Raw genomic sequence first — 26995 nt, 5'->3', positions numbered from 1 at the left:
TTTGAAGAGGGGAAGAGAATTAGTTAGGCGGAGGTGAGGAGGGAGGGCGTTCCGGGACCGCGGGAGGACGTGGCCCGGGGGTCGACGGCGGGATAGGCGAGAACGGGGGACGGTGAGGAGGTGGGCGGCGGAGGAGCGGAGCGTGCGGGGAGGGCGGTGGAAAGAGAGAAGGGAGGAGAGGTAGGAGGGGGCAAGGTGATGGAGAGCCTCGAAGCCTAGAGTGAGAAGTTTTCGTTCTGTGCGGAGGTTGATAGGCAACCACTGGAAATATGAATAAGCTCCCAATGCACCCATACGTAAAATGTCCATAATCACCTGTTAAGTATCCAGGGTTCTCTACTGCAGCTCAGGGCAGAGAGTAGTAGATTTTGTTCTTCTTCCATTGTACTGCTAGTATACATATTCCACAAAAACTCCCAATGTCTATAGTTTCCCATGGCAATACCATGACAGAATATGGGAGTACTAATGGGAAAAAATATCCTGCAAGATACAATATGCAGTGGTGTTTATTTCTAGAATGAAGACAGGCCGATACGGTACAGCGAGCTGCGAAATGCTCAGAAAACTGGGGGATGAAAAGTTTGGGCATCATCGATGACCCCGATGCCGTTGAAGTAGATGATACGGTCAGGTGTAAAGTTTGCAGAAATGAAGAAGTGGTGATTCTTGTACTAGGCCTAGGCAGCCCAAAGTAAAGTGGAGTGGGCAGTGACCCAGTGACGTCACCACATCAACTTGATTGGCAAGGCGTTCGTTGGCACTGTTCACTCCTCTACCCTTGTCATCCTTTCCTACTGCTGGCATAGGTGGGCTCAGGGCGGTATAAAGAGTCCAGGAGGGTCAATGACAGGGCATTCAGTCATTCATTCGATAGTATTTATTGAGCGCTTACTACGTGCAGAGCACTGTACTAAGCGCTTGGAATGTACAAATCGGCAACAGATAGAGACGGTCCCTGCCCTTTGACGGGCTCACGGTCTAATCGGGGGAGACGGACAGACGAGAACAATGGCAACAAATAGAATCAAGGCACGAGAAGGAATGGCAGAGCTGCAAATACGCTGGGATATCATCTGCAAGCAGCGTGGCTTAGTGGAAAGAACGCGGGCTTGGGAATCAGAGGACATGGGTTCTAATCACTTGTCTGTTGTGTGACCTTGGGAAAGCCGCTTAATTTCTCTGGGCCTCAGTGGCCTCATCTGTAAAACGGGGATTAAGACTGTGAGCCCCACGTGGGATAACCCGATTATCTTGTATCTACCCCAGCGCTTAGAACAGTGCTTGGCAGCGCTTAACAAATACCATCATCATCTTTATTATTACCCTTCTAAAACAATAAGGAGGTACGCACAAGAAAACCCCCTCCACAAACTTACTGCTTGTATCTCCGCTAGCCCCACCTTAGAAAAATCCTAGTTTACCAATTCCCCTTTCTTTAGCCGTCTGCAAAAGCCGAGCCCACCAATAATCAGCGGCTAGTATTCGTTCAGATTCTTTTTTGTCGTTTTCAAAGTGCCTTGACCAGAGGACTGCGTAGACCTAGCCTGAGAGAAGTGAATACGAGCTACTATCGGAGAGGGTCGTACTTAACCAGGAGAGAGAGCGGAATGGCTAAGTTCCAGGAATGGGAGAATTATGGAAGAGGGTGAAGCGGAATACACTGGAAAGAGGGTAGGCCATAAAGGGGAAAGAGGCGTGGAGGCCAAAGGAGTCATAAGATGCAAGAGTTGCAGAACCACTCATGTAGGAAGACATTGCATTAGTACTCTTACTTGCTTTTCTCAGGGGAGTTCATCCACTTGGTGAAAAATTCCCTTGACAGTTGTAGACAATCTTCGAGGCCCAACCAACATGCTATTTCAAAGACTTTTTGTAGTGACAGTCTTGAAGGAAAAGCCAATGAATAAAAATATCAGTTTACGTAATTCAACTGTTTCGTAAGCCAAGAATGTGACTTTAATGACGGTTGGATATTTCAAGAAAGCATTCCTCCAATAATGTAATAATTAATAATAACAATTATGGTACTTAAGTTGATAATGTGCCAAGCACTGTTCTAAACGCTGGGGTAGACGCAAGCTAATCAGGTTGGACACAGTCCCTGTCTCAGAAGGGGCTCACACTCTTAATCCTCATTTTACAGATGAGGGAACTGAGGCCCAGAGAAGTTAAGTTAAGCTGGGATCAGAACCCAGGTCCTTCTAACTCCCAGGTCCGTGCTGTATCCACTAGGCCCCGCTGCTTCTCATCAGGTTCAAGAGGAAAGAAAAATTATACATTTGGGAAAAAGAAACAACACACTGAGAGTTTGTGAGAAATAGCTACGGAGAGCTTCTCTCAGGACTGGCATTAGGATCATAGTGATGGTATTTGTTAAGTCCTCTGCTAAACACTGTGCCGAGCGCTGGCATAGATGCGAGATCAGATATAGGTCCTGTCCCATATGGGGGCTCATGAATGCCAATGGACTCAAAATCTCTGCTATTGGCAGCTTTTCATCTACGCGCTCGATCTTTCGGCATTTAGCATTCACCTCCCCACCCTCAACCCCGCAGCACTCCCAAACCTATCCATCATTTATTCACTGATATTAATGCCCGTCTCCCCATCTAGGCTGTGAATTCCTGTGGGACAGGGAACACGTCTAATGAACTCTGTTGCGTTGTACTGTCTCCAAGCGCTTAGTACAGTGTCCTGCACCCAGTAAGCACTCACTTAAATACCACTGATTGATTGATTTCCAAAGGTAGTCTTTATGTGTATGTCCAGGGAGAAGAGTCCCACGGACCCTAGAGAGGTTAAGAGAAGCGTAATTCAGGGACCGAAGGAGCACACAGATTCTTGGAAGCTGCGGGCTCTTTATTACGACGGTAAGTTTACCGTGGCCAGGGAATGTGTCTGTTTAATGTTATATTGTACTCTCCCGAGCGTTTAGTACAGTACTCTGCACACAGTAAGCGCTCGATAAACACGATTGAATGAATGACGAATTCCAACCATAAATCTGCTTCACTGTGACCCGGGGCTGGCACGCCCAAGTTTTGGGGTGCCTTAGGGCGTGTTCTAGCTAACTCGATGGTTTGGGCCGCTTTGGAGACCCTGGATCCCTAGGAGAGGAAGGATGGGTTCACCAGACCTAACTGAGATTCCAAGGGTCTCTAGAATCTGGGACAATTCCAGAGAATCATTCCAGGGGGCCGCAGGCCTCTAGACCCAAGGGGAGAGAGCAAACCAGGCTGGATCTCTAGAAAGGGAGAAGGGCTTGGAGAGTCGCGGTGGGGAGGCCTTGAATGCTCCGGAAACTGGGGACTCAGAGTCCTGAGCAGAGAGAAGCAGCATGGCTTAGCGGAGAGAGAGAGAGCGCTGGCCTGGGGGCTCTAATTCCGGCTCGGTCGCATGCCTGCTGGGTGACCTTGGGCAAGTCACTTCACTTCTCTGGGCCTCAGTCACCTCATCTGTAAAATGGAGATTAAGCCCGCGAGCCCCATGGGGGACTGTGTCCAACCTCGTGTCTACCCCAGAGCTAAGTACGGAGCCTGGCACGTAGTAAGCGCTTAACAAATACCGCTTTGATCGAGACCGTGAGCCCCACGTGGGACAGGGCCTGTGTCCAACCCGATTCGCTTGTATCCGTCCCAGCACTTAGTTCAGCAGCTGGCAAATAGTAAGCACTTAACAAATACCATAATTATTATCGTTATTAGTAGTAGTATTAGAGAGTCAAGAGGTGACCTACTGCATGCATAAGTGGTAGAATCTCACCAGCTGTCCTGCCTCACAGCCTCACTGCAAAATTGAGATTGAGACTGTGAGCCCTCGTTGTGAGCAGGGAATGTGCCTGTTTATTGTTGCACTGTCCTCTCCCAAGCGCTTAGTACAGTGCTCTGCACAAGGAAAGCGCTGAAGAAATACGAATGAACGAATGACAGGGACCGTGTCCAACTTGATTTGCTTGTATCCACCCCAGCGCTTAGTAAGCAGCGTGGCTTAGTGGAAAGAGCCGGGCCTGGGAGTCATAGGTCATGGGTTCGAATCCCCACTCTGCCACCTGTCAGCTGTGTGACTGTGGGCAAGTCGCTTCACTTCTCTGTGCCTCAGTTCCCTCACCTGCAAAATGGGGATGAAGACCGTGAGCCTCACGTGGGATAACCCGATGACCTTGTATCTACCCCAGCGCTTAGAACAGTGCTCTGCACATAGTAAGCGCTTAACAAATACCAACATTATTACTATTACAGTACCTGGCACTTACTAAGTGCTTAACAAATACCATCACCATCATTATTATTATTATTCAGTTGTGTTGCGTACTGCCAGAGGCAAGCAATTAAAAAGCAGCGTGGTTCAGTGGAAAGAGCCCGGGCTCGGAGGTCAGAGGTCATGGGTTCTAATCCCGACTCTGCCACCTGTCTGCTGCGTGACCTTGGGCAAGTCACTTGATTTCTCTGTGCCTCAGTTCCCTCATCTGTAAAATGGGGATGAAGACTGTGAGCCTCAGGTGGGACAACCTGATTACCTTGTATTGCCCCCCACCCCCCGGTGCTTAGAACAGTGCGTGGCACATAGTAGGCACTTAACAAATACCATCATTATTATGATTATTAATTATGAGTTACTGTACATGGGCAGGGGAGAAAGTGAATCTTCTGCCTGCCCCATGAAGGACATCCTCCACTGTACACATCAGGGGAAAGATTAAGGTTCATTATATGAACAGATAAGAGACTGGAATAAGGAGTTATGTGCATTCTTCAGCATATCCCAATTACTTGGCACAGTGCTGGCCACTCTGAGGGAACTCACTATTAATACTTGACCCCCCCCAAAAAATTACACTGATCTTCAGTAACTTTCCTAAAATATCTGAACATCTTCTCTACCTCTGCGTGGCAGTGAGTTGCATTGTACTCTCCCCAGTGCTTAGTACAGTGCTCTGCACACAGTAAGCACTCAATAAATACTACTGATCGATTGATTGATTGACTTCAGTTTTCAAAGGCCTCTTCGTTTTTCATCCTAACGACGCTAAAATCCCATTTTCTCCATGGAGCCTTCTCTGATTCCTTGGGAAACCTGTGACAATTTCCACTGACAGACATCTGTCTGCTGGGGAAGCAGCGTGGCTCAGTGGAAAGAGCCTGGGCTTCGGAGTCAGAGGTCATGGGTTCGACTCCCGGCTCTGCCACTTGTCAGCTGCGTGACTGTGGGCGAGTCACTTAACTTCTCCGGGCCTCAGTTACCTCATCTGTAAAATGGGGATTCACTGTGAGCCTCACGTGGGACGACCTGATTACCCTGTATCTCTCCCAGCGCTTAGAACAGTGCTCTGCACATAGTAAGCGCTTAACAAATACCAACATTATTATTATTATTATTATTATCTCGCACAATTCCTTCTGCATTCATTTCCTTCTTGAATGTAGTGACCTCTTTTCTTATGCAGAGCAACAAACACTATTTCAGGTTTGTTCAGTTGTCTAGAAGGCCCCTTGAGAGGTCATTTGGTCTAGTCTCCTGCCTTTAAGCAGACAAATGACAAGTAGACTGGCCCTTTGGTTTGATCCCCCCTTTCCCTCTGCTCCTCCCCCTCTCGCGTCCCATCCCCTCAGCACTGTACCCATCCGCTCAACTGTATATATCTTCATTACCCTATTTATTTTGTCAACGAGATGTACATCACCTTGATTCTATTTATTAGCTATTGTTTTAATGAGATGTTCTTCCCCTCGACTCTATTTATTGCCATTGTTCTTGTCTGTCTCCCCCGATTAGACCGTAAGCCCGTCAAAGGGCAGGGACTGTCTCTGTTACCGATTTATACATTCCAAGCGCTTAGTACAGTGCTCTGCACATAGTAAGTGCTCAATAAATACTAATGAATGAATGAATGAATGAATGGCAGTGTTAGGGATGGTGAGACCATCCCTGAGCATGTGTCCTAGAGAAATGACTAAGACATCCAGGATAACTGATTGTCTCTTCTTAAAATGTAAGCTTAAATTACAAGCTCCAGGAGGACAGAGCCCATGTCTACTTTTTTATTTATGGTATTTGTTAAATGCTCACTATGTGTCAAACACTGCTGTAAGCACTGGGGAAGGTACAAGTTAATTAGGTCAGACCCAATCCCTGTCCCCCATGGGGCTCACCGTTTAAGTAGGAAGGTGACTAGACATTGAATCCCCATTTTACAGTGGAGCAAATGGAGGCACAGAGAAATTAAGTGACTTGTCCAAGGTCACACGGCAAGCCACCGGCAGACCCAGGATTAGACCCAGGTCCCCTGATTCCCAGGCCTCTGCTTTTTCCACTAGGCCACGCCGCTTCTCACGGTATTGAATTCATTTTGTACAGCCTGGTGAGTGATCTTAATCAATCCCATGAAAACATAATGTTAAGTGAAAGGGTGCTAAATGAAATATAGTTTCCCATAGAAAATAATGTAAAATCATATTAATAAATTGACCCAAACAACATAAGCATATCTTTAAGTGATAAAAAAGCCATAGTTAACGCCTCTTACCGCTCATGATCAAATAACAAAATAAATATGCAGCATAAAGATCATAAGACAATAAGAGAATAATATGAGGTATTTGAACAATTAAATGGTAACATATACATGCACAAAAAATTCTCCTCATAGCTTTGCAGTGTTGATTGGACGGTCACCTGTGTTCAGACATTTCAGACTATCTAATTTAAGATCGAATTTAAAGACGTAAACTATTAGGACGGTTGCGTTTGTGGCGCCTGACTTTGCACGCTAGACTACTTATTCCTCTTCCTTCCCAGAAGAGAGCTCCTACGTTATAACATTATTTGAGGTTTGCTTTGAAATCACGACGTACCCTATTCTGTCAAAGCGTAACCGCAGTGCAGAACACAGCAGCTGTATGCCCCAGACACTAAAGGAAACCAAGAGCATTGTAAGGAATACCAACATTAAAATCCAGTGGCACTCATGGGGAAAAGTGCTAAAGAGAAGAGCTTCATTCTCGGGGCTGTATAGCACCGTGCTCAATGAGGCACTCGCAAATGGGATAACCTTCTTTCCTCTGAAACACCGAGGAGCATATGAACCAAAAGTCATGGTTATCAGTAGATTTGGTGACCCTTATTGCTGGAGGCAGCAGTCCCTGCATCCCGATTTGAGTTTGGAGCTTGGGTCAAATAACTCCACATCTGAAATCATCTGAAGTCGTCCCCAGATGTAAAGGATTTCTGCCCAGAATCTAGAACGTTTGAAGCAGGGAAAGAAGAGTAACTTAAACACGGCACTGGGGTTTCCCCTAGGTTTTTGCTTTTTGCCACAGTTTTGCCCAGCTGTACTGAAACATCCATAAATGAAGGAGTTTACTAGAAAGCCCACCTTCAAGTCAGGATAGTCTAATTGGAAGCCCAAAGACTGAACAGCAGCAGAAGGAAAGAAAACAGAAGCAGAATCTCCAGGTGCAGGATAGTCCTATAAAGAACGAAAAAGAGAAAGAGAGAGAGCGAGAGAGAGAGAGAGAGAGATGAAAAAATAGGTTGTCAGCTGAAAATCTTGGGCACACCAACCCAAAATTGTAACTCAAAACGGATGCAAACACAAAAGAGGAATGGGTCTGACATCTTCAGCGACTTTTACTTCCTTTGCTGGGCTGTTAGAATTACAGGGTACGGAAAAGACTTTGGGAAAAGTGAGGACAGGGAATTATTTGAAGACTTGAAAATAAATCACTCCCCACCCTTCCTTTTCTCTCTTCTCTTCCCCCTAACTTTTTCCACTCCCCTTCACACACACACACACACACACACACACACACACGTTTAAATTGAAATGGAAATGAAACCTGAACCCCTGCTTGCTGGCTCTTTCAGATTGGCACTAAGAAACACCCTGGGTGGGGGAAGGTTTGAAAAGCGGTCATATAGAGCACACTGCTTTTGGGGGAACTACATTCTGGAGGGTAGTATCTTTCTGAAAAATCCTCCTCGAGAGAGTAAGTCAGAACTGCACGCGGGGAACTCGAGCAGAGGTATCAACGAGGTTCTATTTATTTTTGTTCAAATATTTTCCATTCTACTTTTTTTTCTACGAAAGCTATCGCTTTATTCAATTATTAGCTATATTGGAAAATACTTACAGACTAAAAATGTCATCTTGTATTGCTGTGATATTGTCACTAACGTAACCTGAAAACACGTGGAATACAGGCGCAAGTCTTTTCAGAATATATTTCTATAAACAACAAGAGAAAATGTCATGTTACTTTTATTGACCAAGAAAGCATTTACTTTTTCCTTTCCTTTACCTAAAGAGGCTGTAATTATGACATGATTCCTGGGGGGTTGACAGCTTTATCTGAAGAAATGTCATTGATTCACCATTTAAGTCCTTAAATAAATACTCCCTTTATCACTGATGATGAGGACGAGTTTCAGGTGTCCTTTTACCATAGAGTCACCAAATCCCCACGGAATTTCCAAACTAAGGAGGCAGGTGGATAAAGCCCAGAGTTTTATGTAAGTAAATAAAGGAGTCATTTGTTGTCTGGATGGGGGAGGCTCAGCTGGAGATCTGCTGAGTAAATGGCAGCTTCGAGGCAGACGGTCTTTAAATACATAAGCCATTTTTAAATGATCAGATTGTACAAGCGCTCGACCGTACACATCCCCCCAAATGACCCTGCCACTAGAATAACCCTAGTCCCATTTTGAACTCCATCTACCCAAGGCTAGCCTACCACAGTCGTTTACTTCAAGTGCTTCCATCCCCAGCCTCTCCTCCTTGCTCACGCTTCGGCCCTCCTTCAGTTTCCATCGGCTCATAGGAGTGTAAAAGGAGCGGTAGTGGGGGGCTTGGAGGGGACAGCGGAGAAGGTGAAGAGAGTTTACTGTAGAGCACGGGCCTGGGAGTCAGAAGGTCATGGGTCTAATCCTGGCTCTGCCACTTGTCTGCTGTGTGACCTTGGCAAGTCACTTCACTTCTCTGGGCCTCAGTTACCTCATCCGGAAAATGGGGAACGAGACTGTGAGCCCCAGGTGAGACATGGACTGTGTCCAACCCGATTAGCTTGTATCCACCCCAGCGCTTAGCACAATGCCTGGCACATAGTAAGCGCTAAAAAATGCCATTATTATTATTATTACTATTATTATTGCATCCCCCTGACCTCACACTGAAACAGCTTCAGATGATCCTGGCCACTCGTCTGCAACTGTGCCTCTCATTCTTCTGGATTCAAGCTCACTCTCTGTCCTTTCCCTTCTCTCCATTTCTCCCATAACCAAGTTGTCCTCCTTCAAATGGAGCTTCTTACATCTGCCTGGATCATTCTATTTAATGGTAGTTTTTCCATGCTTATGAGGTGCCAAGCACTGTTCCATATAGAGCTTACAGTCTCAATAGGAAGGAGTTGGATTTAGTTCTTATTTTGCAGATGAGGAAACCGAGGCACGGAGAAGTTAAGTTTCTTGCCCAAGGCCACACAGTAAGCAACTGGCAGCACCGGGTTTAGAACCCAGATCCTTTGACTCCCAGGACCATGCTCTTTCCACTAGGCCGTGCTGCTTCCCTAATCGTTCCCCTAGAGGCCCAAGTGTGGAAGCCATGATCAGCCAATCGATCGATCGATCGATCATATTTATTGAGTGCTTACTGTTTGATCACTTTCCTTGGCCCTTTTTGATTTTTTAAAATTCCGCTGGGTCTCTTAACCACTTGAAACTCCACATTTCTCCGGGAATATTCTCAGAAGGGCACCCCCAGTTTGAAGAAAGTTGACTAGAGAGCAAATGTGTGTCAATAATCTTTCTGGACCCAGGGAAGCAATTACTGACTGGGCTTCCCTCCTCCTCTCTGCTCATAAGAAGAGTTACTGGAAAATCCTCAACCTGATTTCTAAGTGAGAGCCAATAATAAAAATACTAAAGCCAAGGAGTTGGAACTCTAATTCAGAACAACTCATCATCATCATCACCACCATCAACAGAATTGTCAGAGCGTTACTACTTGAGTCCTATGCGCTTGGGAAATAAACAGAAGATTAAAACCTCGTCTTTCTCTTCAGATAATTTACAGTCTAATGGAGAAGACAAGTCAATAGACACAGTTTGACAGATATACGATAGTTAAAAGAATAAAACAGATAAGTGAAGTAATTACAAATATAAATGCCTCGGAGTGGTGAGGTGGCTGAGGGGATGGAGTGAGGGGAAAGTGGAATCGGGGGATGACACATGAAAGAGGAGGCCTCCGAGAAGGGCTTGGCCGCTGTGAGTAAGAAGTATTTGTCAGTTCGCTGCGATTCTCATATACGAGGAAAATTTTGGCTGTGTCTCTGTGGGTCCAGAACGAGGAATGACTACAATTGCACGGTCTTCTGATGAGGTCTACACAAGCCCCTGGGCAAATTTGGTAATCTATTTTAGACAGCCACTACACTGGAAGTTTAAGGAAAGATGGGGGTGACTTGGAAAGCACAATCAAAACCAGGTTTTCCTGGTCTTTCCTTGAGGAATAACAGTTTAGGATCAGGAAAAGACTCAGTGCACGTGGAACCAGCTGCAAAGCAAAATATACATCCTGGTTAGTATACAGAACACGGGAGAAGAGAGGACAATCCTTATTTTGTTTTGGTACAAAGAATGCACTTACCTCTAATAATGGATAGAGATCATAGCTTTTCTGAAGGTTTTCAAAATCACTGTTTACCAGGAACAGCAGAGTTGAATGCCACACCACCACATCTTCTTCACTGGCAAGGTACTTGGTTAATTCGAGTGCAGTTTCAATCTCGATGTAATTGGCTCTATTTTTTTTTTAAGAAAAAGACCTGGTTAAGAATAGCTCTTAGTAATCCAATATTGAGAAAGTGAGATATGAGCTTGTAGCAGTAACGAGGAGCACAACGTCCTTACAAAATTAGGACTGTGGGGCAAAATTTTGGATTGATGGACTGAGCCTGCTACCTTGAAATAAGCAGAATTCTTTAATGTGTTTAAGAGCCATCCCTAAGGCAGGGCTGAATAGGAGGGCAACTGGGACAGCCTAAAGATGGCCCTGGTTGGGGAATTTAGAAATCATTGAGCCATCCTTTGCAAATTCTGGAAAGGAGTAATATTACCAAAGAAGCATTTGTCATCCACATGGAGTGGTAGGCGACTCTTAAAAATAAAAGTAAACATAAACCTCAGAAATTTTGAAATTTGAATACGATCTTTGTCTTGTTTTATGCTGTCATCTCCGACCTATAACGACTCCATGGACACATCTCTCCCAGGACACCCCACATCAATTTGCAACCGTTCTGGTAGCGTATCCATAGAGTTTTCGTGGTAAAAATACGAAAGTGGTTTACCATCGCCTCCTTCCATGCAATAAACTCGAGTCTCCGCCCTCGACCCTCTCCCATCCATGCCGTTGCTGCCTAGCACGGGTGAGTTTTGACTTGTAGCAGATGGCCTTCCACTCGCTAGCCACTGGCCAGGCTAGGAACGGAATGGATATGCCTCTGCTTGACCCTCCCTCCCACAGTCAACACTGATAGAGTACTGGAAACTCTCCAGGTGCGACCGTGAGAGGGGATATGATTTTTAGCCACGTTTCATTTTTAAAACTGAATTATTTCTTCCAGAATTTCACATTTTTATCCCTGAAAAATCTACACCCTAATCCTATGGAGTCAGCAGAAAGTTCCCATAATGGAATGAGAAGATGCTGTACTCACCTACTCAGTGTAAAGGCATCCTCCAGTAACTGTAACCTTTGAATAACTGAAATAGCCTACGTGAATTAATTAGAAAGCACAGTTAGAATCAAGCCGCAGTCAAGAGAAATGACTTTTCCTTCAAATACATTTTGCACTGAAATTATTTCATCTGCCCGTTTGCTGTGAGTAGAGGATCTCTTAGGGCATCAACTCCTACTAATGAAATATGATCAGAAATGATATTAAGAAGCTCTTTCAAATGCACTACATGGAAAGTTAAATGGCAAAATCTTTTGTTTTTTAAGATTTAACCTTTATACGCTTCAATTTTAGAGTGATATTGCAGGAATTCCTTTGGGCTCTAAAGTGCTTTAGCATCCCTCAGCTGGGGAAACAGAGCGGCACTGGTGACTCCAATAGCTTGGTGTGGATGTGGGTCAATGCTGCCAGACTATGAGACACCGTAGACCTGCACCTTCTTCTTCTCTTTCCCCAGCCCCTGGATAGAAGCAGTGTGGTTTAGTGGGTAGAGAACGGGCCTGGGAGTCAGAAGGACTTGGGTTCTAATCTGGGCTCTGCCACATGTCTGCTGTGTGACCTCGGGTAAGTCACTTGACTTCTCTGGGCCTCATCTGTAAAATGAGGATTAAGAGTGTGAGCCTCAAGAGGGACAGGGACAGTGTCCAACCTGATTAACCTGTATCTATCCCAGCGCTTAGAACAGTGCCTGGCACATAGTAAGCGCTCAACAAGTGCCATAATTATTATTATTATTATTATCATTGTTCCTCTAGCGAGACAAAGGGGCAAATACGAGGGAAGAATGTGTAGAGACCTAGGCAGTGTCCGTTCAGAATATCCCAGAGTGGAAATGGGGCCATCGTAACAGAAACCAGATCAGAACGTGTCCCACGGTCAGGCTGCTGGCAGGTCTTACCTTTGGATTTTTTTCCAAGAGCAGAGCCAATTTCTTCCATCCTAATTGATCATAATTAACTCTGTAGTATCCAGTCATGTCCAGATTCAAAATCACCCAGTCATGTTCTGAATCTGTTGTCTGCATTTCAGGAAAAACTTCTGCAAAGGGAAATTTAGATATTTTTTTTTTAATCATAATTTTTAAAAATCAGTTGCCAAGGCCATTTCTTAGTATCTCCTCATTTCTTAGTACCAAAGCATAAGTTCATTCATTCATTCAATCATATTTACTGAGTGCATAGTCTGTGCAGAGCACTGTACTAAGTGTTTGGAAAGTACAATTCGGCAACAGATAGAGACAATCCCTACCCAACAACGGGCTCACAGTCTAGAAGGGGGGAGACAGACAACAAAAGAAAACAAGTAGACGGGCATCAATAGCATCAGCATGAATAAATAGAATTATAGATGTATACACATCATTAATAAAATAAATAGAATAATAAATATGTACATATATACACAGGCGCTGTGGGGCAGGGAAGGGGGTAGAGCAGAGGGAGTGAGTTGGGGCGATGGGGAGGGGAGGAGGAGCAGAGGAAAAGGGGGGCTCAGTCTGGGAAGGCCTCCTGGAGGAGGTGAGCTTTCAGTAGGGCTTTGAAGGGGGAGAAGTGAGCTAGTTTGGCGGATGAGAGGAGGGAGGGCATTCCGGGCCAGAGGTTGGACGTGGGCCGGGGGTCGACGGCGGGACAGGCGAGAACGAGGCACAGCGAGGCGGTCAGCGGCAGAGGAGCGGAGTGTACGGGAGGGGCTGTAGAAGGAGAGAAGGGAGGTGAGGTAGGAGGGGGCCAGGTGATGGAGATGAGTGTGGAGTTTTTGCTTCTTACGATGGTTGATAGGCAACCACTGGCGATTTTTGAGGATGGGGGTGACAAGCCCGGAGAGTTTCTGTAGAAAGATAATCCGGGCAGCGGAGGGAAGTATAGACTGAAGCGGGGAGAGACAAGAGGATGGGAGATCAGAAAGGAGGCTGATGCAGTAATGCAGTCGGGATACGATGAGAGATCGTACCAACAAGGTAGCGGTTTGGATGGAGAGGAAAGGGCGGATCTCGGCGATGTTGCGAAGGTGAGACCGGCAGGTTTTGGTGACGGATTGGATGTTTGGAGTGAATGAGAGAGCGGAGTCAAGGATGACACCGAGGTCCTGGGCTTGTGAGATAGGAGGGATGATAGTGCCGTCCACAGTGACGGGAAAGTCAGGGAGAGGACGGGGTTTGGGAGGGAAGATAAGGAGCTCAGTGTTAGACACGTTGAGTTTTAGGTGGTAGGCAGACACCAGGTGGAGATGTCCTGAAGGCAGGAGGAGATACGAGCCTGGAGGGAGAGAGACAGAACAGGGGCGGAGATGTAGATTTGGGTATCATCTGCACAGAGATGATAGTCGAAGCCGTGGGAGCAAATGAGTTCACCAGAGGAGTGAGTATAGATGGAGAACAGAAGGGGACCATGAACTGACCCTCGAGGAACCGCTACAGTTAGGGGTTGGGAGGGGGAGGAGGAGCCCGCGAAGGAGACTGAGAATGAATGGCCACCGAGATAAGAGGAGAACCAGGAGAGGACGGAGTCCGTGAAGGCCAAGGTTGGATAAGGTGTTGAGGAGAAGGGGATGGTCGACAGAGTCGACCAGGGCGTATTTAGGCTTCGTGGATGCAAATCAACTCATAACTTAAATGATTTACTTCTACAGACAAATGTAAAAGAGAAGAAAGAATGAGTCGGACATTTTGAGACACAAGTTAAGAGAAGACTCTAGATCAGACAAAAGGATATATTTGAGCTATAGAAGTACTCATTACTGAATTTAATTAATTGGGAATACAATTTCTCCTGTGAACTTCAAATTAAAGGAAGAAATATGAATTTACTCATCCGGTGCCATCGGAGGAGCTCTACAATGAATACTATGTTCAGACACTTTATTCTAAAACTGTAATTTCAATAACTTTAGCGATTTATCAAAGACCTCGCCTCTGGGGAATCCTTCTTAATCACTTCCAGACAGGAAGGGAGCATTTTTTGTTTTTTCATGAAATGTTAGGCAGTTTGCATCTAATTGTATAATTGAGATTATCTTGGAGGAAGTGTAGTTTTTAAGGAATGTATGTACAATATGTTAGGGTCAAACGTTATCTTCAGAAAATAAACCTTTAGGCAGTGTTTCAGAGGTCGACAGCGTACTGCATCCGGGGAGCTCAATCAACATTACTATGACTACTATTACAAGTGCAAAAGATTCTGTTCAGAGACGGAAACTACTAAAATAAAGCAAGTTCAGAACTGTTTGAAAATTACGGATCTTTACCTAAGTCCCAGTAAGAGCACGTAGGTCTACGATATTTCGATAAGCCAGTAGGAGGGGCAGTGGGTAGGCAGGTAACGAGAGGGGTCTATTAGGGAGAAAACCTGGAAACTGGGATGGGGAAAAGCGCAAGGATGGTAAGAAACAACGTGACTTTCCTTATATGGTCCCCCATGCTACATTATGGTTACTATATTCCCCTATTCTTCCACCTTGTTCTATACAAACCATATAATGAAAACACGGGTTTTCAGGCAGAAATGGCGACTGTATCAGAACTTGAGTAGATTTTCACGAATGTTTCTCCGCTAAATGATGCAGACTAGTTAAACAATGATTCACTGTTAAACTGGGAGCTTTTTCATTAACCTCGGTTGAACGGAAGAGGCATTTTTCCTACTTTTCATAGTGAGCTGAATTCCGCCCTTGCGGGAGGAGAGTCGATTGTCTTAAGTCCACAGGGGGAGGCCAAGTGGACTTCGGGGGAGGAAGGGGACATGCCCTTCTCTTCCCACCCTTCACATATGGCACAAGAATGTTATGTGGCATCCTTATGCAGAGAGAGTTAGCGCCATTTGGGAACATGGCAGGAAACAGGAAAGCGAATGCCTACTCTGTCTCAGAGATTCAACTCTGGGGGCAGCGGCCAGCCTCTGCTCCCCCCTTCTGATGTCTTGCCAACGCAGCTGGAAGAGGCATACTGGGGAGGAGAAGAGTGGGGAGGCCAAAAGTACGGACTGTGGGGACCTAGGGAGCGATTCTCTGACTGAAGCACACGTAAGCTGCAAGCCTGCTTCAAGGAGTGGGAGGAGGGAGAGTGTTCCTTAGCCAGCTTCCGACAGTGCAGCCTCATATCCATTCTTCCGTATTTATTGAGCGCTTACTGTGTGCAGAGCACTGCACTAAGCGCTTGGGAAGTATGATTCAGCGATAAAGAGAGACAAGCCCTGCCCACACCAGGCTTACAATCTAGAAGGGGGGAGACAGACATCAAAACGAGTAAACAGGCATCAATATAGATAAATAGAATGATAGATACGTACACATCAAAACAAGTAAACAGGCATCGATACAAATAAATAGAATTATAGGTATGTAGATATGTACACAAGTGCCGCGGGGCGGGGAGAGGGGAGTAGAGCAAAGGGAGCGAGTCGGGGCGACGTGGAGGGGAGGGGGAGCTGAGGAAAAGGGGGGATTAGTCTGGGAAGGCCTCTTGGAGGTGGTGAGCCTTCAGTAGGGCTTTGAAGGGGGGAAGTGTGATTGCTTGGCGGATTTGAGGAGGGAGGGCGTTTCCAGGCCAGACGTAGGACGTGGACTCACATCCTAGGGTGCGCCTGATGGAAGTATATGGCTCAGTGTGTGTTGTGAGGGAATAGAATAAAAAACATTCTGTAAAACCCAGGAGCAAGGATTAAGCAACACGGTGTGAATTTTAACCGTGAAGGACTTCATTTGGAGGTGATCTGAGGGGATAGGAAATTGCTTTTCAATTGAAACTCTTTTTGACTTAAAGTTACATGTACCAAACCAGACTGATAATAGACTTCATTTCTAGATTAGAAAGTGTCTCAAATCTAGGTTACACCTAAATCAACGGTGAAGCTTCTGCCACCGTCTACGCAATAATAACACAAAACATTTAAGAAAAATGGTTACTTACTGCTGCCTTCATCTAGCCAGACTAAGGGCTGGACAGTTCCATTTTTTATCCAAGAAATAGGAACAATCCAGGTATTCCTTTATTGGGGGAAAATTGAACATTTTAATTCATTCTCGTACCAAAAGAAGAAGTTCTAAACGGATAGAAAATCAGATTGTAAAACAATGGCGAGAACAGGCTCCTCTTTCCACACTCTGTGAAATGCTGCCTCGGGCCTCAGCCAAAGCCAGACTAGCCACTGGGATGCTGGGACAAATCCTAGCGGATTGGTGCCCCAGGGGCTTGGTATCTGAGAAGCTGCTTCGAGCCAGTTAGAGCTGTGGGGCAGACAAAACTGGAGGAACTTATGCCATTCAACCTGCCTCCCCCCACCTCCCCTCACCCTTTCTCTTCCCGGGTTCTTCTAGGAAGAATTTTGGAGGCAGTCCGGTCTTGGCCTCAACACTCATGTCAGTCATATCCTCAGTCAGGCCAGTCCTGGCTTTCTCCGACCTGGTTCACCCTTTCATCCTCCCCTTCTTTCTACTTCTCCTTCTCCCAGCCTTGTCACTTGTCATACTTCCTTGAACTTTTCTGCTAGCTAAGGGCTCTGTCCAAAACATGAGAAAGATAGCCTTCGCTCAATCCTGAAAGGCTGTCAGCGGTAGATGTGCAGCCAGAGGGCCTATCCCTGCAGAGGAACCTGCCTAACTGAAATAGGGCCTACTGAGACGCAGAGAAGCAGAGCGTCTTGGAAAGGAAAGGGATCTTGCAGATACGTTCAAAATATTTTCCAAGATGAAAAAATCCACCCTGTTCCCACTGTTCCCGGAGACTGTGGCTCACTTCCGGAAGAGGCCCTAGGGAAGAGGTCAGTTTCCTACTCCTCCTTTACCAAAGAACCTTCTGTCTTTTTCCCTAAATGTGGCCGGAGGCCCTGGGGACCCCCTTCCCTATTGGGAGGGGAGCTGGTGATACCCGCCGCTTATTTTCCAGGGTAAGCAGCCCGAGGAAGAGCGAACCATCTTCAGAGCCGTGTTCCCCAGAATCTTTCCGACTGTAATCGGATGCTGAATCTCGGTGGAAGAACTCAACTTTGCCGCCTAGATGCTGGTCCCTGACTAGGCCCTCACTGAGCTCTGCAGGGTGGGAGGGGGTCTGTCCTCCCCCGAACCCCTTGGGCTGGCAGCCGAGTCAAGGGAAGGTTGGTCTAGAGGAGCCCAAGTTTCAAAATCCCCCTTCTGACTCCAGCCGCACGAAACCGCCGTGCCCAAGAGAACGGCCCTTTCTAGGAGAGCGGGCAGTTGCTAAAGGCAGCTCTTACTCATGCCTTAACCTGGCTTCCATTTGGCAGAGTTTAACCCCAAAGGAAAGGAAAGAGAATGCTGACTGAAGCAGAGGATAGTACAGCAACCTACTTGTTGTTGGGAATGGACTGGTTTTGGGGCTTTTCAGTATAAAATGGTTCCTGCTTGACAGTGCCAGTGGATACATCTAGGGTTATAATGGGTAATCCATGCTGGCACGTCCAAGGGTCCATTATTCCTTTCACTGATGTTGGCAGGAGAACTTCGTTCTGTTCATCTACAGCCTTTAAAATGTCACAAAAACAGGTCTGTTAATTAGTTGTAATAACCTTTATCAGACAGCCTCTTCCCCACGGGTTTATATACTCAGCAAAATGTGCTGCGCTGCTCCTCACCCCCATCATGTCACATGGGACATCACCCGTCTCTGGAAGCTCAGCCCAGTGGTCTGACAGAGTAGGAAATGTTGGACTGAGGCAGTTTAACCCTGCCTGAGCCAAAGGAGTCCTGACTTGGTTTTTGATATTCTTATTTGGTTGGGATTTTTCATAAATACAGGCCAATTCCCCTAGCTTCTGTACTGGACCAGGGGATTGGAGGGGGAAGGAAAAGGGCAGTCTCTACTACCGTTTTGTTCAAGAGGGTTCGGGAAACACTCACCGACCAGAGATTGTTAAGGGGGAACGTTAGGGACGTTAAGATAGGGCATTCCCAATCCTGAGGATGATGACTTGGGGGGGGGCAGTCATTGCACGGTTCCTCCAAACATCTTGTTAGCATTCATTCATTCTGAGCGCTTACTTTGTGCACAGCACTGTACTAAGCGCTTGGGAGAGTACAATATAACAGTGAACGGACACATTCCCTGCCCACGACGAGCTGACAGTTGGAGACAGAACCCTCGCTCGGCCGAATGGGCCACAGGTCTAACCCAGTAATGGCTTTGCTATGGGCTCACGGACAACGCAGTGTATGCTCTGATCCGTAATGCGGACGGCAACGGAAGACGAAAATCATAAAATGTACCATTTGAAAATGATTCCACAGATCATCTTGCTGAACATTTGAGAAGGAAAATGTTTTCAAGTATGACTGAAAAGAAATGAAAACGAAAATTAAGATTAAATGAATGATAAGTCATCAAGCTCTTACTTATTGTTACTTTCAAAGCATGCAAGGAAGTTCAGGTAAAAGCAATTTTCTAAACTCACATTGAGTGCTTTGATAAACAGTCTCTCAGTCAAAAAGCTGGAGAGCATCCGGACCAGAGAAGCTCCCTAAAATGTAAGGATATGTGAAGATAAACATTATCGGAATAAAATTAAATATTCAGGCATAGATCCTGACCACCCATTTGTTGAAATCAGTTCTCTGGCCTCCTCTGTTTTGACTAAATATTAAACAGAGACAGGAAATACATTCATATATGCTTTCCCCTGAAACTGAATGTATTTGTTTTATTCAAAGATAACTTAGTAACACCATACATTGTAATCCAGTGTAACCCACTTCCTGGCCCTGGTCCCTATCCCCTTTCACCTACTGTTATCCCTCTCTTATGCCTGCCTTCTCTGATATTATCAGCATCTCTCTCCTCTGGCTCCTTCCCCTCAGCGCTTAAACTTGCCCGGGGACGCCTATTCACTTCAGGGCAGGGAATGTGTGCTTTACTTCTGCTGTACTCTCTCAAGTGCTTAATATAGTGCTCTGCCATTGATTGATTTCTCATCCCATTTCTCATCTCCACCTCATGGCTAAACTCTTGGAACTGGCTGCCTTCATCTCCTTGCTAATATTGTCCTTCTTGAGCCCTGACAAACTGGCTTTCACGCTCACCTCTCTACTGACACCACGCTCCCAAAGATGGTGGCCCAATGGCCAGATCCAATAATCTCTTCTCCGTGGTCATGCTTCTGGACCTTTCACTGCCTCTGGCTCTGCTGACCACCTTGAAACTCCACCTGGCCTTAACTTAAGAACCATCATGTTTCCCTGGTTTTCTTCCCTCTCTGGTTACCCACCTGACCCAGTACCCAACAGTTAGCATCCCCTGAGGCTCAACACTAGGCCTTTGCTCTTTTTCCCTCTCCTTACCCTCTCTCTCAGAGAACTTGTCTGCTCACAAGGTTTCAGTTGCCCTCTGTTTTCAGATGACTCTCAGACCTCCTTTGCCCTCCCTCATCCTTCAGTTTTTTTGTGTGTTCTTATGGTATTTGTTAAGCACCTGCTATGTGTCAGGCACTGTACTAAGCCCTGGGGTAGATATGACCTATTCAGGTGGGACCCAGTCCATGTCCGACATGGGGTTCACAGTCTTCATCCCCGTTTTACAGAAGAGGTGACTGAGGCACAGAGAAGTTAAGTGACTTGCCCGAAGTCACATTGCAGACAAATGGTGGAGCCAGGATTAGAACCCAGATTCTTCTGGCTCCCAGGCTGTGCTCTATCCACTAGGCAACACTGCTTCCCAATTCCATATTTTTTTCTTATTTGTAGGAGATCTCCATCTAGAGAGTCTGCCTCCACCTAAAACTTACACTAAACATATCCAAAACTCATTGCCCCTCAAAATCTGTCCCCCCCAACCCAACTTTCTTAAAACCATAAACAGAACCTCAACCCTAAATGACTTCCAGAGTCTCTTCCTTGGAAAAATACTTAATTTTTCTCTCTCCTTTTCCCTCCCAACTTTTGGCAATACCTTTCACGGGCAAATCCTCCTCAGAATATGCACATTTTTAGTTTTAAAAAGTAAATCATTCAAGTTCTAAACTGTTAATAGAGAGACTGTAAATTTATCGTTCCCAGGAACCATGCTTATTACCAGTGAAACTGGCAAGTGCTTGCGCCCAGCTAAATAGGGTTGTGTGCGGAGGGCTGGGGGAGAAAATGTATGTTCCTCCTTCACTTGTCTCCTTTGTCTAAAACCCTACCTGAATTCCCTCTTACTCTAGGTATCTAGGTTTTTTTTTGAAAGCCTCTCTAGATATCTCAATTTAACAACCCAGAAGAGAGCTAAGCCAATAACGGTCAGGGTTGCAGAAACGAAATCGGGGGCAGGCAGGAAGTAGTTTTGCTCTTTCTCTCCTGCCCCATGAGAGGAATGAAGAGGATCCCAGAGGAGAGAAGAGCATAGATCCATGGTGAAGTCCAAGGCAAGACCCAGAGAGATGAGCTGTGGTGAAATCCAGACTAAGTACCCTTCAGATGATTCAAAGTCAGTAAGAAGCAAGCCTGAGGAAAAGTGCAAGAGAGGGACAGGAGTGGGGTTTATTACAGTGAACAGGTGCCCCACATTACTGGGATGAACAATAATTTGCCGGGGGCGGGGGTGAGGTTCCATCTTGCTAACTGAAAAGCCTCCCGAGCGGCCCACCAAATGCCCCGTTTTGCTCCCGGAATGGTGGAAGGGAACCTGACCATCACAGTAGTGGAGCGGCGGCAATTGGGAAAATAGAGGAATGGAGAAGGGACCCGGGAGGAAATGTGACCTATTGGAAAGGCCACTGCCCTGGGAGTCAGAAGACTCGGCTCTAATAATAATAATAATAATAATAATGTGGGTATTTGTGAAGCGCTTACTATGTGCAGAGCACTGTTCTAAGCGCTGGGGTAGATACAGGGTAATGAGGTGGTCCCACGTGAGGCTCACAGTCTTCATCCCCATTTTACAGATGAGGTCATTGCGGCCCCGAGAAGTGAAGTGACTCACCCACAGTCACCCAGCTGACAAGTGGCAGATCCGGGATTCGAACCCATGACCTCTGACTCCCAAGCCCAGGCTCTTGCCACTGAGCCACGCTGCTTCCCACTTCCCATGCTGCTCTACCACTTGCCTGCTGGGTAACCTTGGGTACATCACTCAATTTATTCCTGCCTCAGTTTTCTCAACTGTTTTCTCTTCTAGACTATAAACCCCATGTAGAATAAGGACCGTGTCTAGCTTATATCTATCTTGTTCCTATCTCAGTGCTTAACACAGTGCTTGGCCCACAGTAAGCGCTTAATAAATACCATCTTTTTCGCTCTCGTTTTTCTCTTCTTCTTCTTCTTTCTCTGCACCAGCAGGTCTGTCTGTCTCCTTCCTGCCTTTTCAGTTCAGCTTCCAGTCCCATCTCTCGCTCTTATTTTGCACCTCCAAAATACAGTCCCTTGGTTTTTATCTGGGCAGCCAAGGGGAAGGGAAGAGTAAGGATGAGGGAGGAGGGCTTCTATCAACCACTAAATGCAAACTGCTGGTGGAGGAGCAGAGGATAAAGAAGCCCTAACATTTCCATATACCGTGTCCCCGTACCAAATGTTTATACATTCCTCTCCTGGGGTTCCAGAGTGATTTATTCATGTCTGTCTTTGCCATTTAGTTATAGCTATTGTCCCTGGTATTTATAGATCTCTTATTTATAGTGGAGTATTTACATTTGTTGTGCCTTCCTCCTTAAGAGCAGAGGCCACGTCCAGTCTTCCTCAACCCCTAACCCAGCGCTCTGCTCACTGTGGCCACGCAATCCAATAGAAATGAAAAGAAAATATGATACTGAAATTTCACACTCGCATAGTTTTATGGGTTTTCTTAAGTCCGCTTTGCACAGCCTTCTAAAAATACGTTAAAGATCGAAGCACAGAGTCTGAATTTACCTTGCTGTAGCTAATCGCGTCAAAGAGAGCGTTGAGCTGAATCGTTTCTGTAACTTTTTCTTTCATGGAGACAGGTCTAGAGAGGAGTGCATTGTCTACTTCAAACACGTGTGTTAAAACATTATGATAAAAAAGTTTATTCTGCAAAAGAAAAGACAGAAACGAGTTGGATCGTGAATTGCTGAGGAAGCGTGGGTTTCAGAGTTACTGCAGCATATGAGAAAACATCTATCACTGGAAAACACAGATCTATTTATATGATTAAGTGATGATTTGCCATTTGCTGCTCTCAAGCTACTGGACATCAGTTGAACAAGAGCCAGACTGTGTCCAGCAAAATGTTTATCTACAATTCCCGTTCTCCCAGAACGTAAAGCTTCTGGATTCTGGATTTAAAGATTACTAACCACATCTTGGCTTCTTCCTACCACACAAAACACTTGTCCATCCCTTGACCTTGATGTAGTTTTTCCAGCACCTAAAATTATTCCCTGATTCGGCACTTCGGGAACTAACTCTTTCGGTCCACGAGGGAATGCTTTAGCGCAACACTGTCAAACTGTGCCTATCCTGCAGAGATAATAATTTCGGCATTTGTTAAGCACTTACTATGTGCCAGGCACTGTACTAAGCGCTGGGCACCAAATGAGTTAGTGAGCGAAAAGGTTGATGGTCTTTCCAAAAGGTTGTCTTATGTCCAGAATACACTGGGAGAAGAGTGCTTACTATTTATCTCTTTCTTCGATATGCATGTTTCTTGGATCTGGGCATTCTTTTTAATGTTTGCCCCAGTCAACGGTGCCTGCCTTAGACCCTACGTGGGTAGAAGACATAAATTCAATATTCAATAATTCAATATTCAATATGGCTTAATGCTCAGCAAAGTATCTAGGGCAAGTGAGCACCCGACAGATGCCTTCTGATGGTTGCAATCGTCTTCATCATCACAGTTATTTATTCAGCTCACTGCAATATGGCAAACACTGACTCACGGGTCCCTTTGAGAAGTCAGCGAGTCCAATCTCCCGATCTCTGTCAGAACCACCCTTATAATAAGGAAAGGCGGGTGGGAATCTGTCCTGCTCCTATAGATGTTAAAGATGGAGAAAAATAGTTCTTCCTTATATACCCACCCAGGGGAAGCCTAGCTATCTGTGCTTCCTTCCAGAAGGAACAGCATCATTACCGTATTTGTGATCTCTCACCGAAACAAAAGCTCCTTTAAGCAGGAGGAAATGAACTGTTAAGAACGGGAGTCTCAAAGGGAAGAAGTACAATGGGGAGATCTAAAACCTAGCCCCTCCCTGTCCCAGACAAGTGAGCACATAAATGAACCCCTCTGGATGTATATGTCTGGTTAACTATATAGCACAGAGGTGGGTAGGCAGGGCGTGACCAACTAGAAATCTAAAAATGTGGTCGTTCACTCCGTTTGGGAAAATGTCCATTGACTTTATTATAATGGGCACTCATGAGATTTTCTTTCCGTGGGCTGAAGCGGCACAAGAATGTTGTCTAATTTAATGTCATGCTATGTGAGCTCAGCATGCCTTTCTGATTCTTCCCAGAAACACTATTATTATTATTATCTTGCACTCTTGTTCGTATCCAAGTCACACCTTAGAAAAACAGCTCAAATCAGGCTGTATTGTAATAATAATAATAATAATGATCATAATAGTATTTGTTAAGTGCTTACTATGTGCCAGGCACTGAACTAAGCACTGGGGTAGATACAAGCAAATGGGTTTGGACGCAGTCTCTGTCCCACATGGGGCTCACAGTATTAATCGCCATTTTATAGATGAGGTGACCGAGGCACCGAGAACTGAAGTGACTTGCCCAAGGTCACACGGCAGACAGGTGGCGGAGCTGGGATTAGAACCCAAGTCTAATCTGACTCCCAGACTCGGGCTCTAGCCACTAGGCCTTGTAAATGACCACTGTAAAGAAATGGGGGTAAGCGAGCGGGCCGTAGGATAGGGGGTAGAGTTGCTACCATGTGGTGGGAGGGAGCCTGAGGCCCCGTAGCCTTATTTTGGTGTGGTGCTGCTGGGAGGGTGATGGATGGAAGAGTAGAAGTTGGCCGAGGCCAACAGGGAGGATTGATGAGTAGAGAATGAAAATGGGACTCCATCAGGAATAGACATCATCTTAGCTCAACAAAAAAGAAGATGGCTGTTGCTGCCGGCGTCCTACTTAGTCCCTACTATAGGTGCTTCGGGGAAGCCAGTAAAACTCCTCGGCTGGCTAGATTTTGTTTTTGAGGTATGTGAAGTGATGTGAAGTTGTCCTTATTGGATGATTTACTTTAATATCCACAGCAGCCACTGTTCCAATGTACATAATGCAACAAAGAGCTAATCTAGCCCTCGAAACCACAAAGTCTGGGCATCCTGTGGTGGAAATGGAGAACTTCCTTGGATAATGTGCTCAAACAATGAGAAGCGGGAAGTCGGGCGTGCAGAACAGGTTAAGGAAATGGGCCTGGGTTGAGAGTGGGCGGTTGAGGGGAGGTGGACAGACTGGAGCATTGGAACACGGGAACATTTCTGCATCTGCTCCGAAGTTCTAATCACGTGCCCTCCCATCCCTCTGCAGTGGAACATTCTGGCCAGTGGGAAGACGGTCCTGTTGGTGGGGAGCTGGGGGAGAGAGGGCTATCTCTCTCCCTCCACCTTGGGTGCACTCGTCCCCACCATTCCCCAAGCTCTCAACCCTTTCCTCAGGGTAGAAACTCTTCTGTCCTTCATGGTTTAGGTGTGCTCCTGAATGAAGGCCGGAAGATGGACACGAAGGCTTCTCGAAAGTCCTTTCCAGTCCGATGAATGGATCACACCAACTTTGCTCTTTGGTTCAAAATTTGCAGTACGGGGTCAAGACTAAGAGTCCCACTTCAGACAGACTTTCTGCCGTATAACGGAATTGTGGGATGAAGCAGCAAGGGTAGGTTAAAGCTAAATTCCGTGAACATTTTTGAAGGTTGAGAAAGTGGATAAGCTTCTTACAGGACACGATCAGTGTCCCCACACTTCTCCTAGGACTCAACAAAACACGAGCAATTCTCTGAATCTCTGATTTAACGGGTGAAGGTTCTTAGGATTATTTTGGGGTCAAAGAGGGATTTGTTATAATAAAACATTTTGGGAGAGTTCTGTGATTAACTTGGGGTCTAACATGGACTTTTATAATGAACTATCCATGGACGGGAGTTTATTTCACAGGGGCTGTACCATAAAAGATTCTATATTGTAGTTGGGTGAGCAGTAAGCTTCCAGTTACACTACGACAAAAAGAGGCCCGAGCAGCGGATAGATTTCCTCTCATTTACTCATTTGTTCATTTACTATGGCAACAACCTCACAAAGGCAGCGAGCAAATGGATAGGACTCCAAATCACAAACAGATGCTGAGCGGTTAGAGCCAAAACAGTATAGTTTCCTCTGGGAAATAATGTAAAGTGCATTAATGCATTCCCCAAGATCAAAACTTTGACCGAAACCAAATAAATACAGAAAGAGTGATTTTTTAAAAAAACATAACGAATAGTCACAAGATCAAATGGGAACATAAATATATACTGATGATAGAATATTTGGGATCAGAGCTTTTGTATGTACATAGGTAAATAATTTTCAAAGTGCTATCTTTCGCATCCTATTCGGCAAAAAGGACAACTTCTGCTAACATAAACTGAGGATCTCTGATTATCTGTGCTAAATGGATCAGCCATTACCTAATGCCATATTGAAATGGACTCTAATCACTCTATTCAAGTCAGTCAAAATACTTCAGATGCTGAAGAGAAGAGCAAAGGAGAGGTTTAAGCTAAAGTACACTTTGCAAAATAAACTCTAAGTGGGAGAACGCTGAAAATTCGCTAAGACTATAGCTCTTCATTTAACGGGGATTGGCTTGGTTTCTTGTTTCTTGGTTGCTTGGTTTCCCGACCCAAACCCTTGTAACTGTCTTCTACAAGACTCTTCCTTACCAAGGGGAAGGAAAGGTAAATGGAGAGATTATTTTTCCATTCCAACCCTTTGGATTTTAGGGGGCTTGCCTTAAATTTGAAGTTGGCTTGGTTTCTGAGAAATATGATATTTTAAAGGAATGTTCTACTTGGAAAGGGAGTTAGCTACCGATACACATTTCCTGTTTCTAATTTTCAATCATCTTGGAGTTTCATCTCCGTAAGAAGTCACAGAAGCTGCTCTGTATGCAAATGAGGCATATACTATAATTCCCTCTTGAAACTGTGGGAACAGTTTAATGCTCATTGAAGCAAAAGTCTAATCAGTGTGCGTGTTGACCCATTCATTGAACGGAGAATCTCTTACTTGGTGTGGCAAATAGTTATCTTTGTCTTGGATAAGACTTGGATAAGAATCTTGGATAAGATTCTGGCTCAAATCAAACTGTTTTTCCTGACTATG

The 26995-nt window shown here is 45.5% G+C and overlaps 1 protein-coding gene and 1 non-coding gene across 2 annotated transcripts in view; both read right to left on the bottom strand.

The window, feature by feature from the left end:
- Positions 1 to 26995, bottom strand: part of LVRN (laeverin) — a 57363-nt gene that overhangs the window by 7004 nt on the left and 23364 nt on the right. The window contains exons 7-17 of the mRNA XM_029054697.2: positions 22563 to 22703; positions 19139 to 19204; positions 18954 to 19019; positions 18039 to 18211; positions 16642 to 16718; positions 12637 to 12776; positions 11718 to 11773; positions 10646 to 10799; positions 8133 to 8227; positions 1776 to 1886; positions 316 to 483 (exon numbers count right to left, since the gene is read on the bottom strand). Coding sequence (XP_028910530.1) covers positions 316 to 483; positions 1776 to 1886; positions 8133 to 8227; positions 10646 to 10799; positions 11718 to 11773; positions 12637 to 12776; positions 16642 to 16718; positions 18039 to 18211; positions 18954 to 19019; positions 19139 to 19204; positions 22563 to 22703 — 1247 coding nt within the window. The remainder of the gene's footprint in view (positions 1 to 315; positions 484 to 1775; positions 1887 to 8132; positions 8228 to 10645; positions 10800 to 11717; positions 11774 to 12636; positions 12777 to 16641; positions 16719 to 18038; positions 18212 to 18953; positions 19020 to 19138; positions 19205 to 22562; positions 22704 to 26995) is intronic.
- LOC114808473 lies at positions 11437 to 11574 on the bottom strand. Its single transcript, XR_003756321.1, has one exon. It is a non-coding gene; the product is annotated as a small nucleolar RNA SNORA7 (small nucleolar RNA).

The sequence above is a fragment of the Ornithorhynchus anatinus genome, chromosome X5 (assembly GCF_004115215.2).
Source record: "Ornithorhynchus anatinus isolate Pmale09 chromosome X5, mOrnAna1.pri.v4, whole genome shotgun sequence".
In the NCBI taxonomy this organism is placed as follows: domain Eukaryota; kingdom Metazoa; phylum Chordata; class Mammalia; order Monotremata; family Ornithorhynchidae; genus Ornithorhynchus; species Ornithorhynchus anatinus.
The sequence above is the reverse complement of the archived record's forward strand: the minus strand, read 5'-3'. Positions and strand labels throughout refer to the sequence as shown.